The sequence below is a fragment of the Gopherus flavomarginatus genome, chromosome 1 (genome assembly GCF_025201925.1).
Source record: "Gopherus flavomarginatus isolate rGopFla2 chromosome 1, rGopFla2.mat.asm, whole genome shotgun sequence".
In the NCBI taxonomy this organism is placed as follows: domain Eukaryota; kingdom Metazoa; phylum Chordata; order Testudines; family Testudinidae; genus Gopherus; species Gopherus flavomarginatus.
The window spans coordinates 252,448,592-252,466,429 of NC_066617.1; the positions used below are offsets into that span (position 1 = coordinate 252,448,592).

The 17,838-nt window shown below is 40.6% G+C and overlaps 1 protein-coding gene across 5 annotated transcripts in view; it reads left to right on the forward strand.

Annotated features, from left to right (window-relative positions):
- Positions 1–17,838, forward strand: part of IL1R1 (interleukin 1 receptor type 1) — a 49,216-nt gene that overhangs the window by 15,515 nt on the left and 15,863 nt on the right. For all 5 annotated transcript variants that reach the window (XM_050922121.1, XM_050922139.1, XM_050922113.1 and 2 more), the window contains 4 exons: positions 1,079–1,268; positions 3,539–3,713; positions 7,634–7,699; positions 12,337–12,457. In XM_050922121.1, coding sequence (XP_050778078.1) covers positions 1,079–1,268; positions 3,539–3,713; positions 7,634–7,699; positions 12,337–12,457 — 552 coding nt within the window. The remainder of the gene's footprint in view (positions 1–1,078; positions 1,269–3,538; positions 3,714–7,633; positions 7,700–12,336; positions 12,458–17,838) is intronic.

Genomic DNA, 17,838 nt, shown 5'->3' on the forward strand with positions numbered 1-17,838 from the left:
TATATATTTTTTAAAAATGGTTCAAGTGCATATCCCTGTTGGTAGGGCCCTACTAAATTCATGGTCCGTTTTGGTCAATTTCACGGTTGATGGATTTTAAAAGAAATAAATTTCATGATTTCAGCTATTTAAATCTGAAATTTCACAGTGTTGTAATTGTAGGGTCCAGACCCTAAAAAGACATTGTGTGTGGGGGTGAGGGTTGCAAGGTTATTGTAGGTACTGCTACCCTTACATCTGCACTGCTGCTGATGGTAGCGGTGCTGCCTTCAGAGCTAAGCAACTGGAGAGCGGCGGCTGGTGACCAAGAGCCAACCTCTGAAGGCACAGCCGCCACCAGCAGCAGCACAGAAGCAAGGATGACATGGTATGGTATTGCCACTCTTACTGTCCTTAACCTCTTTCCTTCCAATTTCACTTTGTTTTCAGATTCATGGAAATACTAAAAGTAAACTATAAAAAATAAATTTTAGCCTGATAATATAAAAATTGTCCTTGATCATGTTTCTCTCCTTTGAATGATTTTTAGACTATTTAGTGACTGTAGATCAGTGCTTCTCAGAGCCAGTCTACTGCTTGTTCAGGGCAAGTCCCTGGTGGGCCAGGCCAGTTTGTTTACTTGCTGCGTCCGCAGGTTCGCTGCTCCAGGCCAATGGGAGCTGCAGGAAGCAGCTCGGGCCTGGAGTGGTGAACTGCAGACAGTGGGAACTGCGATCGGCTGAACCTGCAGACACGGCAGGTAAACAAACTGTCCTGGACTGCCAGGGGCTTTCCCTGAACAAGCGGTGGCCCGACTTTGAGAAGCACTGCTCTAGATGAGTTGGGTAGAGAGTTCAGTCACTTCACAAAAGTTTTAACACTGATCAGCAATGGTGTAGACTCTGGCCAAGATTATCAGAAATGGATAGCTTTTTAAAATCTGGATTTAGGAGCCCAACTTTACTCATTTTTTAAAATCTTGACTTCTGGCTGAAGTCTCATTTCTGCCTTTCCAGTCTGGGATCCAGAGCCTGATTTGCATTATTGTGGACTTGGGAAATACTAGTAATGGTCCAATTTGTTGATGTTCTCATTACAGGAATTCTGACAGCTCTGACAAAGAATATATACATCTACATGTTTTCAAGAACAATGATAGCTTATGTTTTAATGGAGAAACTATGTATAAACAAAAAGTATTTATGTCAATTGGTGGAAAGATTACTTGTCCTGATCTGGAATATTTTAATGATGAAAATAATACCGCACCTGAAATACAGTGGTATAAGGTATGGTATATATGTATTTTTACTGTAATATTCCCTATCATATAATTTAACACTTCTAGTAAGCTAACTGTGCATGGTAATGAGAAAAAGACAAGATTTTTTTTCTGTGTAATATGAATGGCTACCTAACTTTCCAGATCTATTGGAATATTATAGGAAACATAATAAGAATGTGCTTACGTTTAAAAAACCCAATCCCTCAATTTTTCCAAAGCATATTCTAAAGGATTCTGATCTATACTTTAATTGTAAGATAGTCCATAATATCTCGGCATCAGAAATGTGAGTATGATCTTGCTATATGTTACTTTGATGTGTAATTGGTTAAAAATATGAAGTAGATGAACACATTACACTTTTAATCATGCAATTGGACACTTTTTTTCCTTTTGTAGCTTACAATTTGTAAAAACCTGTTGGACATGATTTGTCTACTAAAGATTAAATAAATAATCTGGCACTTTGCATTGCTAGTTCAGCTTCAATTTCAAAGAAAATAGAACTCATCAAAGCTGTTAAATCTTCTGCTTCAGTAAACAGGAAAGTATCTGACATTTTAGCCCACACAGATCTGAAAGGGTGTAGATTATGGTCCCAAAGCAAGCTAAATTGTCTAGGGGAACAGCTGGTCTTCTGTGTAAAGGTCAAAACCCAGAAACCCTTTTATAGGTGGTCTTCTGTCTGGCTGGGGGCGCAAGTGCTTGTGTGTCTGATGAAGCCCAGGATCAGAGCAAACTGGCTGAAACTCAATCTAGGCAAGATGGAGGTGGTGATGATTTTCCTGGGGAAGCATCTAGAGAAGTAGCATATTCCTGTATAAATAATGGAGGGAGGGGGAGCAGTGATTCAGCCTCATTGATGATAAGTGAGCATACAGTTTTAGAAGTGCTTTTGTTGTTTTAGACATTAGTGGCCAAACTTTTATTCATATGCATATTAGCACAATGATTGCAGTGACATACAACTCCAATATAAATCACCAGTGATCTATGCATTTGTCACCAATAATGCACTGTACAAGAGATTTACTCTTGAAAATTAACTAAAAGCTACAGCCCTCACAATGAGGTAGCCTACTTATTTAGTGGGGTTGGCTTTAAGGAGCATGCTATATGGGGGCTTTGTACACTGCACTGACTTTCTATTCGCTTCTAGCTACAATTCAAATTGTTGATCTTCAAAGTCTTAAGTGGTTTTTGGGGGGTCTGGTTAATGGAGAAATTGCATCTTTCTACATGCACCGTGATTAGGTGGAGGGGATACCTACACTGCTTTAAAAATTGGAGTTTATATTAATACTCGTAGAAACACCTCCTTGCTCTCTGTGGGAAATTAAATCCATCTTTTAAAGAATACACAGTATGTTTAATATCAAGACCAAAATGATGGTTCAGCCATGCAATGTGCTCCCTGACTAAATCTCCCCCTTACCTGTTTCCCTAGAGTATCATGGGAAACTGTTCTTAGAAGTTTTCCAATGAAACTTCCAAAACAGTGTTTTTTAATTGGAAGAGAACATAATGAAAAATCTGTTTAGGTGCTTGAAAACATAATCTCTTCCAAAATAAAAACAAACAATAAAATCCATTAATTCAAAGGCCTCGTTATTCACTGCCAGGAAGAAGAAATGAGTTCTACTTGTGATCTCTTAGTATAGGAAGAAAGCACTTAACTCCTGCAAGATAGTTAAATGCCTATGCCAGCCAGGTAAGAAACAGCACGAATATATGCTGTAAAGGTTAAATATCTGGATAGATGTCCTAGCTAGGGTTGACTAAAAATTTTTGGACTAACTTTTTTTTTTCTTGAAAAACGCATGGGTCAACTGAAACATTTTACAAATTTGTGTTGAATTCACTGAATTGTGTCACCTGGAAAAAAAAGCTGCCTTTTGACTTTTTCAGAATGAATCTTTTCAATTCAAGATGATTTCTGTTTTTGAAAATGACTCCCATTTTATTTAAAAAAAAAAAAAAATTAAAAAAACATTTTCACTTTACGTCTTAGTAGTGTCTCTTAAAATAGAACTACATATTGTCAGTGTTTCAATACCGAAGCTCTGTACATTAAATTGGCAGTTATTAAAAATTCATATTAAACTTGACAACTACCTTGCTATATTCAGAGAATATTTGGTAGTATATACACCTTGGGCAGGAAGCTGTATCTTACATGGTTGAAATAACACTTTTTTTTTTTTTTGGGGAAATGCTTTAATAATCAATATTTTATTAATACTCCCAAATCACAGCTATTTTTGCTTTATTTAGGAATGTAAACCTGGATTACTGCAAGACAACAGATTTCTCTCTTCAAAGGGTGACATCTATCTTATGATTAATAACGTAACTATGCATGATAAAGGAAACTACATGTGCCAGACAACATATACTTATATGGGAATACAACATAACGTTTCACGAACCATTTATGTAGACATTGAAGGTATTATGTTAAGTAAAAAAAAGTGTTGTTTTTTTTTTTTTAAATCTTTGGCTTTCCTGTGTTTAAAGTTTAGGGTTAATAGATCTAGTTATTGGCACACCATAGTACTACTAATCTTTCACATTCAAAAAGTGCGGCTGGTTTGTAAAATTTAAAGGCATTGAAATGTTTCCAAATTATTCTTCCCCAGAATGTTAGAAATAAAGTACAATAGAATTTTGTGTTGGAACAATTACTCGTTTCCCTGCTTGTATTTTGGATCAAATTAAGGCTTGCAGTCACCTTGTGGAAAAAGGTTTACCACACGCAGTTGAAAAAAACCTAGACTTGAGATCTGTTTCTTTGTAAAGAGAGGGTGAAAGACCATGTGACGCTAATTTCTGCTAAGCTACTGATAAAATTTAAACTACCAGAAACCAAACTCTTAATGTACTTGGCATAACAGAGCAAACGATAGCCAGGGCTTAAAGTGTATGAATTGTTACTCTTGCCAGTACGCTTCCAAAATAATTTTGTCGGTCCTGCAGTATTTTATTTTACTGAAGGCCAATGCCCATAATTGTGCATGTGTTTCAGTGTGATGATGGTAGTATAGGGAGGTGTCACTTGTTCTTTGCACTATGTAGGTAGTTGAGGACAGAAGATGATCGATATTCAGCAAGAATAGGCCATTATCTGCATAGTATTTTTACGCTTGAAGAATTCACTAGAGTCCCTCAGACTCTTTAGAGGGGAGTATAAAACAGATTCACTGCCCCAGTGAGAGCACACGACAGTGCTTACTGCAAACAATAAGAGGAAATTGTCTTTGGCAAGATTATCCATCAATCAATTCTGCTTACAATGAAAAATCAAGAGTGTGTGTATGTGCAGAGTTGGAAATAATGTAGGGCATCTTGTCTTTGTAGCTGTGACAGCCTAAATTATTGTAAAGTGCTCACCTGAAAAGACAAAAAAACTGAAAGAATCCGTAATCAGAAGGGGGAATTCCAGTTTCAAGTTGCACAAAACCTTATTTGCTGAGCTAGGAACGTTGCTGGGTCAGCAACTACTTCTGGAAACTTGAATGGAGTTGGTGGCCAAGATTACCTTTTTCCTCTGCATCTGGCTAATCATTTTTGTTCTCTTTCAAAGCCAGTCCTAATTTCACTAATCTATGCCTCTTCGATTTATGGACTAGACTACCACAGTGTGGCTTGTTTGGGACCACACAAGACTTGAAGATTACAGCAGACACAAAATATGTTTTCCTGCCTGCTTTGGTAGTTGTAGGCAATAGGAACGCACTCTACCAGTTCAACAGTTCACTTGTTCCCTATTTGGTTTTGGGTGCAATTCAAGGTATTGGCTTTTGGGTACTTGATATCTGGGTTACTGCCTATCCCTGTGGTTTGCCACAGCATTTGAAGTCAGTTTGGCATTCAACCAAACACCTAGCTTAATCTGGGATACTTCCATTGGAGTACTATTGACTCTAGGATTAGCTCCTTCCACTGATCCAACAGAGCCTGGGTTTTGTTGACCTTTAGGGCAGAATATTGGGCTTTGTATATCTCTGCGAAGAGACACACATTTGTATATATGTGTATTTACAGGCCTCCAGAGACGTGGAAGGAAGTATTATACATTTAAAATATAACGTAGAAATCTCAGTGTAACTCCTAAAACATTTGAGGCTTTATTTCTGTCTTACACTAGGAGCACAAGTACTTTCTTGTGATGGCTTCCAAACTTTCTGCTTTATATGGGCAGATAAATAGGAAAAAGGACAGAACATTGACTCAGAAGGACATGGATGGGAAATACAGCAGCAGAGATGGGGAAGGGACAGGCAAAATGGGTTTAGGACTTTTTTTTAATTTGCAGAGAGAAGGATGTGGTAAGTAGAGCTAGGCAGAGAACAGTTCTCCAAGCTGGCAAATATTCTTGGGGTTCATAAGTTTTTTGCCTGATTTTTTTGATTCAGTGAAAATCTCCAATATTTGTGAACCAAAAAACCCTGATTTTTCTTTTGTTTGGGTTGATTTAAAACATTTTTTTCCAATTTCAACCTTTTCACTTTAACCTTTTTAGTTTACTTAGCTTAAAATTTGAAACAAAGTAGTTTTTGAACTAAAAAAACTGAAAGTTTTCATTTAAAAATGTATAAACAAAACATTTTGGCAATTTTGAATTTGTTTTTCAAGTCAGGAAATTCTAAACTGACTCTGTTGCACAAACAGTTTCAGTTTTGATAAATCAGCATTTTTTGACTGATAAATATTTTGTCAAAAAACTTCTGACCAGCTCTAATGCCTTCCTGCAGGATTCAGGGCTCAGGGTGCCATTCAGAAACATAGTTGCTTGGGAAGCAGATCTGCCCAACATCTAACATTTGGCTAGAGGTGTTCTGGCATTCAGGCCCCATCTTGCAGCTTCCCAGTCTTCCTGCTGACACATTTGGCATTTGACAGGTTCCCAATAGGTAGCAGGCGCAGATTTGACTTGAGAACATCATCTTACCCTGCTAGTCTCTTGCTCACTCTAATTTAGTTCCTCCCTTCTCCCTCTGTGAGGCTCTCAGAGGAAAGGAGGGAATCTCGTCCACTGTGAGCAGCAGCACCAGCTGTTGCTGAGAAGGAGGGCATGACGTCTAAAGAAGAATTGATAAGGGAAAAGGAAATTAAGTGTCTGGGTATCAGGGAGAAAAAGTTGATGGGTTTGGGGGAACTATGGTTACTGTGGAGGGACTTGTGTAGTGGAATGCCCACAAAGGAGTTTTATGCATAAAACCAAACACACACACGTGCTCGCTCTTGGTGTGTGTAGGTGTGTGTGTGTGTGTGTGTGTGTGTGTGTGTGTGTGTGACGCACGCACACACACACACACCATGCAAGCAAACCTGCTGAGAAACTACTCCTTATGGCTTGGGTGATCACCTTGTCCTCAGGAATCGGCTAGAACCACTACTGGTGGAGAGGGAGAGATGGCTGGGGCATAAAATAGCTGACTACAACAAAATCACTAGCAGTTACATTAGTCCTTCTGCAATAAAAAATTAGTTCTAAACCTTGAGCCTCCAGCAAACCTAAAATATTAAAATGGGTAAACTACCTTAGTATCAGCACTAGCTTTGGTATTGTCAGACGTGCTTGTGTGCATCTAAGGGGAGTCCTGAGATCCGAATTCACTGCTAGTGTCATGGCTGATGCGTATGTATATGCAATGTTGTGATTGTTGACTGACACTACAAGAACCACCATGAAAATAACCATTCTTCAAAAAAAAAAAAAAAAGGCTGCTTCAGATGAAACTTCCATCTTCAAGATTTTTGATTTGGTGATCTCTTTGGTTTAGATATTTGCATGACATTGGTTGGTATTCTACAAGAGCCTAAATAGAATAGGATTTTACCTGTAGTGAGAGGACAGTTGTTACTTGCTGAAGACTGACCATGATTGTTAAAGCACACAAAACAATACAATTCCTGATTACTATACACTTGAAGCTCCAGTCCAGACGTTATTTTACTAGATAAAACATACATGAAACATAGATTTGTGGTGAACATCCAAGATGTCAGTGAAATGTCCTCTCTCTCCCACTTTTTCCCACTGCCCTTGTGAGTATCATGAGAATTTTTTTGGTATTAGGCTTCCTATAAATTTATTCCTATAAATCTGAAAATGTTTGCATATTTACAGATAAGATAAAACTTATGCCCAGTTTGATCCTAGAGTGAAATCCTTTAACCAAATAAAGAAAATCTATTATTACAGATATTGGAAAGTTTGAAATGACCTTAATGTGCATGAATATTCAGTACTTGGTAACATCGTTGTCAACTACCCATAAAACAGAACCATTGTAAAACCAGTAGTGTAGCAAGGGTAATGACCATTGATTGTTAATCTTTTTTTTTTTTTAAATTTTTTATTAGAAGGCCCAAAGAAGACACCACCAGTGTTTGTTTATCCAAAAAACCATTCGATTGAAGTAGAACTTGGTAAGTAATTGCCTTCTAACAAATAACAAATCACGAATCATAGAATTGTTGGACTGGAAGGGACCTTGATAGGTCAACTAGATTCAGTGCTGAGGCAGGAGTAAGTATTATCTAGATCATCTCCTGAGAGGCATTTGTCTAACCTGTTCTTAAAAATCTCCAGTGATGGAGATTCCACAGCCTCCCTAGGTAACTTGTTCCAATGCATAACTACCCTTACAGTTAGGAAGTTTGTCCTAATACCTATCCTAAATCTCCCTTCCAATGTAAGGTCGTTACTACTTGTCTTGTCCATAGTGGATCAGGAGAACAATTTATCCTCCTCCTTTTTATAACAACTTTTTATGTACTTGAAGACTATTATCATGTCCCCACCTCAATCTTCTCTTCTCCAAACTAAACAAACGTAATTTTTTCAATCTTTACTCGTAGGTCCTGTTTTCTAGACCCTTAATCATTTTTGCTCTCTGGACTTTCTCCAATTTGTCCACATCTTTCCTGAAGTGTGGTGCCCAGAACTGGACAGACTACTCTAGTTAAGGCCTTATCAGTGCTGACTAGAGTGGAAGAATTACTACTTGTGTCTTGCTTACAAAACTCCTGCTAATACATCCCAGAATGATGTTTACTTTTTGTTTTTTGCAACAGTAGTACATTGTTGACTCTCATTTAGTTTCTGAGCCTCTATAATCCCCAAATCCTTTTCTGCAGGACTGCTTTCTATGCAATCATTTCCCATTTTGTATTTGTGTAATTGGTTTATTCCTTCGTAGGAGTAGTACTTTGCATTTGTCCTCACTGAATTTCAGCCTATTTATTTCAGACCATTTCTCCAGTTTGTCAAAATAATTTTGAATTCTAATCCTGTACTCCAAAGTGCATGTAACCCCTCCCAGATTGGTATCATAATAGCAACCTGGCAAAAACAATCTGGAATCCTGGCTCTGTTGAAGTCAATGCAAAACTCTCATAGATTTTAATAGGACCAGGATCTTACCTGTGGAGTTGAGGATTTCTAAAAGCCAGATGACAATTCTACTATGACTGCTTGCACATACGTGTTTTGCTCTTGGAGCACATGTGCTCCTCATGCTCAGGACCAGTGTCTTTTGGCCAGTGATGCCCACTGGGGGGAAGTGTACGTCTCTACAGCAACTAGACACCTGCAGCTGGTCTGTGAGCTTGGACTGTGGGGCTTTTTCACTGCTGTGTAGACATTTGGGCTTGGGCTGAAGCCCAGGCTCTAGGACCCTGTGAGGTGGGAGGGTCCCAGAGCTCAGGCTTCATCCCAAGCCAGGAAGTCTGCACAGCAGTGAATCAGCCCTGCAGCCTGAGCCCTGCATGCCTGAGTCAGCTGGCACAGGCCAGCTGCAGGTTTTTCTTTGCTGTGTAGACATAACCTTAGTGTCCTTGTGCTACTGTACTGAGGGCATAGAGGGTGGACTGGGCCCAACTGCCACTCAGTTCCTTCTCACCACCAGTGGCTGTGAGATGGAGCTCTTCAGTGTCTACGTCTTGAAGTGTCTTTTTTTTCGTAATCGCTATAGTTAATTGTAGATTAGTGTTTCTTATAGATGGTTTGGGTAGTTGCCTACTGGCAAACTTCAGATTAGTGACTGTCAACCTTTTCAGACTACTTGACATAAAAATACGAAGTGTCACAGCACATTATTACTGAAAAATTGTGTACTTTCTCATTTTTACCATATAATGAAAAATCAGTTGGAATATAGATATTGCACTTACATTTCAGTGTATAGTATATAGAGCAGTACAAACAAGTCACTGTCCGTATGTTTTAGTTTATACTGACCTCACTAGTGCTTTTTCTGTATCCTATTGTAAAACTAGGCAAATATCTAGATGACTTGATGTTCCCCCGGAAGACCTCTGCGTACCCCTGGGGTACATGTATCTCTGGTTGAGAACCACTGCTTTAAATATTTTTTATTGGTGTTTGGAAGTTTTTCTTTCCATATTCTGTTTTTTTTTCTCAGATTGGGATTTTATTCCTGGCTCCAGGATTTAGTCATGTCCCCTTCCTAAATCACGCAGCCTCGGAATCTATGTGAATCTGTTGCCCATCCTGTAAGGCAGCAATTGTGATTGATGACAGGCATACCAGATACCTCATCTCTTCTATATGGGAAAGCCCATATCCCTGACACATGGTTGGTGTGCAAGCTCTTTTCTAAAAGGACCTTAAAGGTTTGGGGAGGCGTGTCTTGAAATATTTGTTGAGGCTGGCTGCATGGAGCAGTCTCAGTCTGCGCAGGGCAGACCTCCTCTCCCTCCATCCCCTGACATTCCAGAAGTGCTCCTGTGAGTTTGGATCCACTAGCTCTCAGGCTCCATCTTCTAAGACCATTCTAGCTTTGGATTCAGTTAGGACTTTGTTTAAAGTCATCAGATAAAAAGGAGCATCACTTTTGTGGGAAAAGTAGGGCCGATCCCCCAACGGGTGTTCTCAGTAAGAAGTCTTAAATCACCTCACTGCTCCCATTCTAGAGAAACTCCATTGCCCAATCTGTGAACCACAGCAGCTCTAAGGCAGCGTGGCACTAGGGCTCTGGCATGATCTTGGGAATCCAAAGATAACTGCCTCCAGTACAGAGGCCACAGCATTGGGAGTTACCTCAACACTGAGTGCTTTGATGCCAGCTGTGATGGTATGAGCCTCATTGGTACTGCTCTTCTTGATGCTACTCTCTTCAGCACCAAGTGTGTCAGTGCTGGGTATGTCCATACCATCAACTTTGATACTCTCTTCTCCCGCACTCAGGTTTGTAGCACCGTCCCTGTCGATACTAAGAAAGTATGTAGTACTGAGGGATCTCCAGCTCTTGGAGGAATCAGAATCTCCTGTGCTCTCCACTGGTCTCTGCTGAGGCTCAAGGCCTCATTGGCCCAGATTATCTCCCCAGTGCTGATAGCCTCTAGAATTACTGTGCAAATTTAGCATTCTGACTCCAGGAATGTTCCCCTCGATCTCCCCCTGCTATATGCCCGCCCACCCCCCGCAACCAAAAAAATAATCTGGAGTGCTTGTTTTCATCTTCTGACTCACTACACGTTGGGGTGTGGGGGGGTCCCATACTTGTTCTCCAAGGATCCCTTCTTATGGTATTGTGATTCTGAGAAGGAATCAAGGGGGGTTTAGTTATGTGAAGGTCTCAGATGGGATGTAGGAGTAGGCATATGTCTAGTACCCTTCCTTGTGCCCCCCACCTCATTTCCATATAGTGTTCCAACATGGTTCTATTGGAACCTCTGGGGTATTCACCTCCCAAGACATCACATCTCTGCACCACCTTCTAGAATGAGAACCTCCTCCCCTATATGTTCTCAGGAACCTAGGCTTGCAACCTATGAATTAGAGCCCCAGGAGGAATTTTCTGAGGAGGAGGCACCCTCAAGCTGAGGAACAGGCAATTTCTGATGCTATACTCTCCTGACCTTAAATGAGGTGGTAGTACCCTCTAGACCATCTCACCTGTATGACAACAAGAGCTTTCAAGATCTGTCCACACATATAACTGAATTTATCAAGAAACTTGTGGAAGGGGTACAAAATCCTCCCAAATGTTTGGAGATTCTCTATGGCTGGTCCGTTGGCACTTCCCATTAATGACCCTCTCCTGGAATCTGGTAAACATATATGGCGTATACCATAGGAATAAATTTTCACTTAAACCTCATCCCAAGTTCTTACTGAAAGGATTTATGGGCTTTCCTTTAAACCAACTGATTAATATGACAATGCTCATTTAGAAATGACATACTAATCCGGGGAAGGCTAGGCTGCACACCTTAGAGGTTTGCAGGGCCCTTTTACTTACAAAAAAAAAAATCCTTTGGGATTTCCCCATGACTATTTATTTTTTACATTTCTATCAGCCCAGAGGCTTTCCAAGTGGGTTTCGTGATGTGGTAAGAGCTGTTATGAATTAGCTAGTTTAGATCCTCAACTCAGATTAGAGCTTGCTCCACTGCACTTGGACAGCTTCTGCGGCTTCTGTGCTAAGCATATTGATTTCAGCTACTTGGAGTTCAAGCCATACTTTTACCAAACAATATTTCTTGGTAGAAGCATTGAGGTCTGATGCTGCTTTTGTCAGAGCTGTACTGCAATCTTTGTTTAAGCAGACTCTGAGCACCTACCTGGTTCTGTCAGATTACTGCTTGTGAGTGACCAAGAGTGGAATACATACGGACAAGCGCTCAAGAAGGAATTACTTACCTTATAATAACTGGAGTTCTTTGAGATGCAGTGTCCACATGTATTCTGTGACCTGCCCTCTTTCCTGCTCCTGTGGAGTTCTGTAACATCTAGATTCTGCAGTGGCAAAGGAATTGAGTGGCAGTTGGTCCCACATCCTTTATGCCCTTAGTAGAGCAGCACTAGGCCACTCAGAATGCATGCACAGCCCCAATGGACATTGCTGGCCAAAAGACTCTGGTCTCAAGCATGTGGGAATGTGCACACCAAAAGTGCAACACATATGGACAACACATCTCTGAGAGCCACAGTTGCTGTAATCTAAGTAACGATCCTTTCCCAAACTATTTACATAATCATATAAGCCTGCCTGCTTATGGTACACAATTTTTAATTGTCACATTTAAATGTTTTGTAGGATCTCATGTCATCATGGACTGTAATATATCCAGTAGCATAAGTACTTTGAATCCGTACTGGCAAGTCAATGGTGAGGATGTTAATATCTTTGATAATACCTATGAAGAACAATTTTATGAGTAAGTATTCTTACAGATCAAATTGCATGTGGATTGAATGCTAAAATATTTTAAAATTATTTGGTGTGAATCATCCATAAAAAGTAACTGTTGGACAAAATAGTGTCTAATCATAGAATTGTAGAACTGAAAGGGACCTCAAGTGGTCATCTAGTCCAGTCCCCTTCACTCATTACAAGACTAAGTATTATCTAGACCATCCCTGACAGGTGTTTGTCTAACCTGCTCTTAAAAATCTCCAATGATGTAGATTCCACAACCTCCGTCGGCAACTTTTTCCAGTGCTTAACCACCCTGACAGTTCGGAATTTTTTCCTTATGTCCAACCTAAACCTCCCTTGCTGCAATTTAAGCCCATTGCTTCTTGTTCTGTCCTCAGAGGTTAATGAGAACAATCTTTCTCCTTCCTCCTTGTAACAACCTTTTATGTATTTGAAAACTGTTATCATGTCCCCTTTCAGTCTTCTCTTCACCAGACTAAACAAACCCACTTTTTTCAATCTTCTCTAATATATGCCAATAGACTACTGAAAGTACTTTATGTTCAACAAATTTGCCGTGCATTTAATAATTATCTATTTTTTCTGTCCGTAATTTATTGAGGCCATCTTATCTAGATTTTGGAAATTCATAATAGCATGATAATACTTAGTACTCTTCATCCATAGATTAAGGGCTGCTCTCAACCAGCCTCGTGGAAAAAGAGTTTACCAGGATGGGAGCAATTTATTATATATACAATCGGTGTTTCCTTGAGTTCTTTTAAGATCAGCTGCTCTGCCTGCATGTGTGCGGTGGCCAGGTTCACAAATTACATAACATCTGCCACTGAATCAAGTTGAAACGTCATAAAACATTTTCTTGTTTAGAGAAGATTGGCACATTCACTTTTATTTATTTTATTTTATTTTATTTAACTATATTTTTGATAATGTTAAATGTCAACCTGCTCCTTGGGAAAATTGTCTTGAATTTTAGTTTTACTTTATCCCCAAACTCCTGTAAATTTATAGGGTGAGAGATGTTTGTTGTATTATAGTCTTATGGGCTAAGAAAGTAACGAACAGTCTCTGCTTACCTTTAAACATTAGTGTCCTACATAACTGATGATTGAGGCACCAGGAGTAAATTAATTATTGTTACTTTTGCCCTAAGAAGAACTTTCAACTTGGGTGCCTAAGAAGTATAGATTCTAGGTGACCTAATTTTCAGAGGTGTTGTATACCTGCAGCTTCCCTTGAAGTCAGCTGGAGCTGTTGGATACCTGGGAATCTCCAAAACACATTTTAGGTGTCTAATTTCAGGCACTAAAGTAAGAAAATTTTGACCTGATTGTTGCTCTGCTATTTCTTGTCCTAATCCTGTCTTACCGTTTCTCTTTATTGCTTCCATCTTGCACCCTTTTGAAGGATGAGCTCCTGATAGGCAATTGGGACTGAACTCAAGTACAGATGTACTTTGCTGCTGCACATATAACACTGTATCTCTGGAGGAGGTGATCGCTGGGATTGAATCAGAGACCTCTGATCTAAAAGTATTAGCTTGAGACCTTGGCTACACTGGCGCTTTACAGCGCTGCAACTTTCTCGCTCAGGGGTGTGAAAAAACACCCCCTTGAGCGCAGCAAGTTACAGCGCTGCAAAGTGCCAGTGTAAACAGTGCCCCAGTGCTGGAAGCGCGGCTCCCAGCACTGTAAGTTAATCCCTATGGGGAGGTGGAGTACCTGCAGCTCTGGGAGAGCTCTCTTCCAGTGCTGGCGCCGCGACCATACTCACACTTCAAAGTGCTGCTTTGGAGTTTCGAGTGTCACCGAGCCCTTACTCATTGAACTGATGAACTGGTTTCCATAGTTCAACAGCAGCCGCAAATTCAGAAACCTCTGTACATGGGCTAACCACTAGAGGACAGAGCCACACTGTTAGCATGGGCTATATTAGCTGACTTTTATTTTTTCTTTCTATAAACGGACTCTGTAGTCAGCTTCATGTAAGCTTGAATGATTTGCCTACTGTTGCTGATCCTGTTAACTCGCAGGAGTCTTCCCGACATGCCTCCCAGCTACCCATCAGGAGCATGACAGAATGCCTATCCGCTGAGAAGCCAAAAATGCTGGATGAATGAACCACCTAGAATGATTTTGGGGGAGTGTAGAGGGGAAGGGTAGAAGCTGGTATTCTTTTTCAAGTGATTGTTCACATGGATCCTACTCTTGGTGCACAGGCACACAAAATTGGATTCATTTGGCCAAATCAAATTCAGTTGGGACTATGCCTGTTCCCTTGGTATCCTCGTGCTCCATTACCCCACCCGTGGGAGGGGGACAACCATCCCTCAATTCCTTTTTGCCATCGATGGCAGCAAGATGGAATGCATGCTACTTCTCTGCAACTCTACTGTAGTTAGTGTTAGTGATTAGTTAATATAGTTGTTAAGCTAGTCCTTCTAATGTCCTTGTTGGCTTAATAAATTCCTTTTAAGTAGACAGGTGGTTAGGTGCAGAACCGCCTCTCTCCCTTTGATACCAGGACTTGAATCACTATAACAGAAGCTAAATCTTCAGGGTTTGACATACTTCTCCTGGCATGCTTCTATGCCATTCAATGATGGGCCCCCTTAGGCACCATTATTGGTTTAGGTGAAGGTCATGTACCTTATTGGTACTCCATCTGCTGCTCTAGTTCCAAACAGACTCCAAAGGCAAGGCGTGACAGGATCCCTGGGCTTCAGTCTGGGACTGTGGGATAACTTTGCCCACTTAACTCTCCAGTCTGGGTTGTCTCTCTCAGTTCTTTGCTAGTAACAAGCAGCAAGCCTCTCCAGGTGCTGTTATTACTCAGCACAACTGCATGTGGAGCCATGTACCCAGCTAGATTGCATGAATGCTCCCAGAGCCACTCATAAATCGCACAGAGAAAGGCACCAGCCAAATTGCCCCCTATCTCCCAGCCTTGTACCTCAGGAATATACTGTCTTTCACTGCTCAAGATTCTTTCTTGAGAAATGCAAGTTTATTAATTGGTTCACCACTCCATCAATGGAAAGTGGATATACATACACTAGCTTTTGTAAATCTGATTAGATTTATGAAGCACTTCAGGCAAACACTGATAAACAGTAAAACAAGTTTATGAATTACAAAAGAGATTTTAAGTGATTAGGCAAAAAGTCAGAATGGTTACTAAAATAAAATAAAGTAAAATAAAAGTATGCAGCCTACACTCTCAACCCTATTAGACTGGGCAACATCTAGATTAAGCAGTTTTTTCTCATGCCACTGGATATTGCAGTTCAGAGTACACAGGTTTCACCCTTGAAACCTGGGCCAGTTTCCTCTGTTGGAGTCTTCAGTCTTCTGAGTGTTCTTGTTGCTTGCAGCGTAGGTAGGGGGAGGACAAAAGGCCAAGCATGGGGCCACTGTATTCTGTTTTATACCCTTAGTCCCATGGGCTTGGAGAACACAAGTCCAGGCATATCTGGTGGGCATTGCTGAGTCCCCAGGCAAGATTGAGCAATTCTCCTGGTGTGGCCTTGTGCAAGTTAGTCATTGAATTGTAATTCCCTGGCAGGACAGTGGTGGTTGATGGTTGTTGACTCTCACACACATGCACCTCCTGGCACTTCAGAAAGTGGAGTGAGTGGTGCACTCCATTGGGATAGGGTGGATTCATCACCCCTTTCAGTTTCCAGTGTTTGCAGCCACCACCATGCTGTGTCTCCTTCCTCCATTTGTGCTTCCTTCTAGAGTGTGAGGCTACATTAACAACAATGTGTTAACCCTTGAGGGCTCAGCCGAGTGCTAGTTCATCATTTAGCACTAAGGCACTCCCTGGGAAATCTCCCACCCTCTGACTCTACCACCTCAACCAAGCTTCACAATCATCATTTCTGTGTACAGGATTAAGTTGTTTAAAATTATTGTGTGTATGTGTATATATATTTCCCTGGAACCTAACCCCGTGCCCCCCCCCCCATTTACATTAATTCTTATGGGGAAATTGGATTCACTTAACATTGTGCTTAAAGTAGCTTTTTCAGGAACATAACTACATTAAGTGAGGAGTTTTTGTACATATTTAGATGGAACAGTGTGTTTCAGCAGATCATAATCTTTGCCACAATACCTCACATGGCTTTATATGAAATAGTACAATTATATACAAACAATAAATATGGAGCTTCAAGGGTGCTCCCCTGAGGTAGAGTGTCACACTAGAGTTGGCCACCTAAAGTTTTTTCTTCTAGAGTACTCCAACAGCCATCTCAGATATAGAGAAGAACGAAGTAGCTAAGTCTCAGTCCTCCCTCTAGTCCTCCGTAGCTAGTTCACCCCATGAGCCATGATCTGAACCCCAAGCTGCAATGCTGAGACGTCCCAGTTGTCTACTTAGATCAGGGATAGGCAACCTATGGCACGTGTGCCGAAGGCGGCACACGAGCTGATTTTCAGTGGCACTCACACTGCCCGGGTCCTGGCCACCGGTCCGGGGGGCTCTGCATTTGAATTTAATTTTAAATGAAGCTTCTTAAACATTTTAAAAAACTTATTTTCTTTACATACAACAATAATTTAGTTATGTATTATATACTTCTAGAAAGAGACCTTCTAAAAATGTTAAAATGTATTACTGGCACACACAACCTTAAATTAGAGTGAATAAATGAAGACTCGGCACACCACTTCTGAAAGGTTTCCGACCCCTGACTTAGATCCACATGTTGATTTCCTTAAGAAAGGAACATCACTCCAGAAATGAGACATTAAGTTTCCCTCTCAAGACTCTTGGAACTGAGACAAAAGAGTGAACATTAGATTTGTCACAAGCTTGGCAGCCAGTAGCCCAACTTGTCTACATGTCAAATTACTGTGTCACAAGCCAAGGTGTGAACCATCAGCACACCAGCTTACAGCACAGTAACATCCTGTATGGACATTGCTGCAGTGCAGTGAAAGTCTTGGAGTGTGGTTTGGCATTACTAGTAAACTTCACACACTTTATGCAGTAAGAGCTTTATATCCTCTGAACAGGACAAAACCATTCAGGAACACCCAGACTGTTCATGGCCTTCATGGATATGTTTAGGGATCAGGCAGTAACCTCACAGAAGTTATCAAAATGGACTTATGAGTTAGCCCAGTCAGCCTAGAGCCACCTAGGCACAGCTGAGCTCATTCCACTAGAGCTCAGGTGGTCTATTTCTAAAATTTATAGGACAGCTATGTACAGTTTGGTACACACTTTTCTAAAGCTGTGTCTTGTAAGAAGCTTCATTTTGGTAAGGCTGTCCTACAGTCTTTTAACTAGGACTCCTATCACCTATCATGTAGACACAAATTGGTTATTTTCTTACAGTTCTGTGATACGAGATGTTTTGTCCACAAG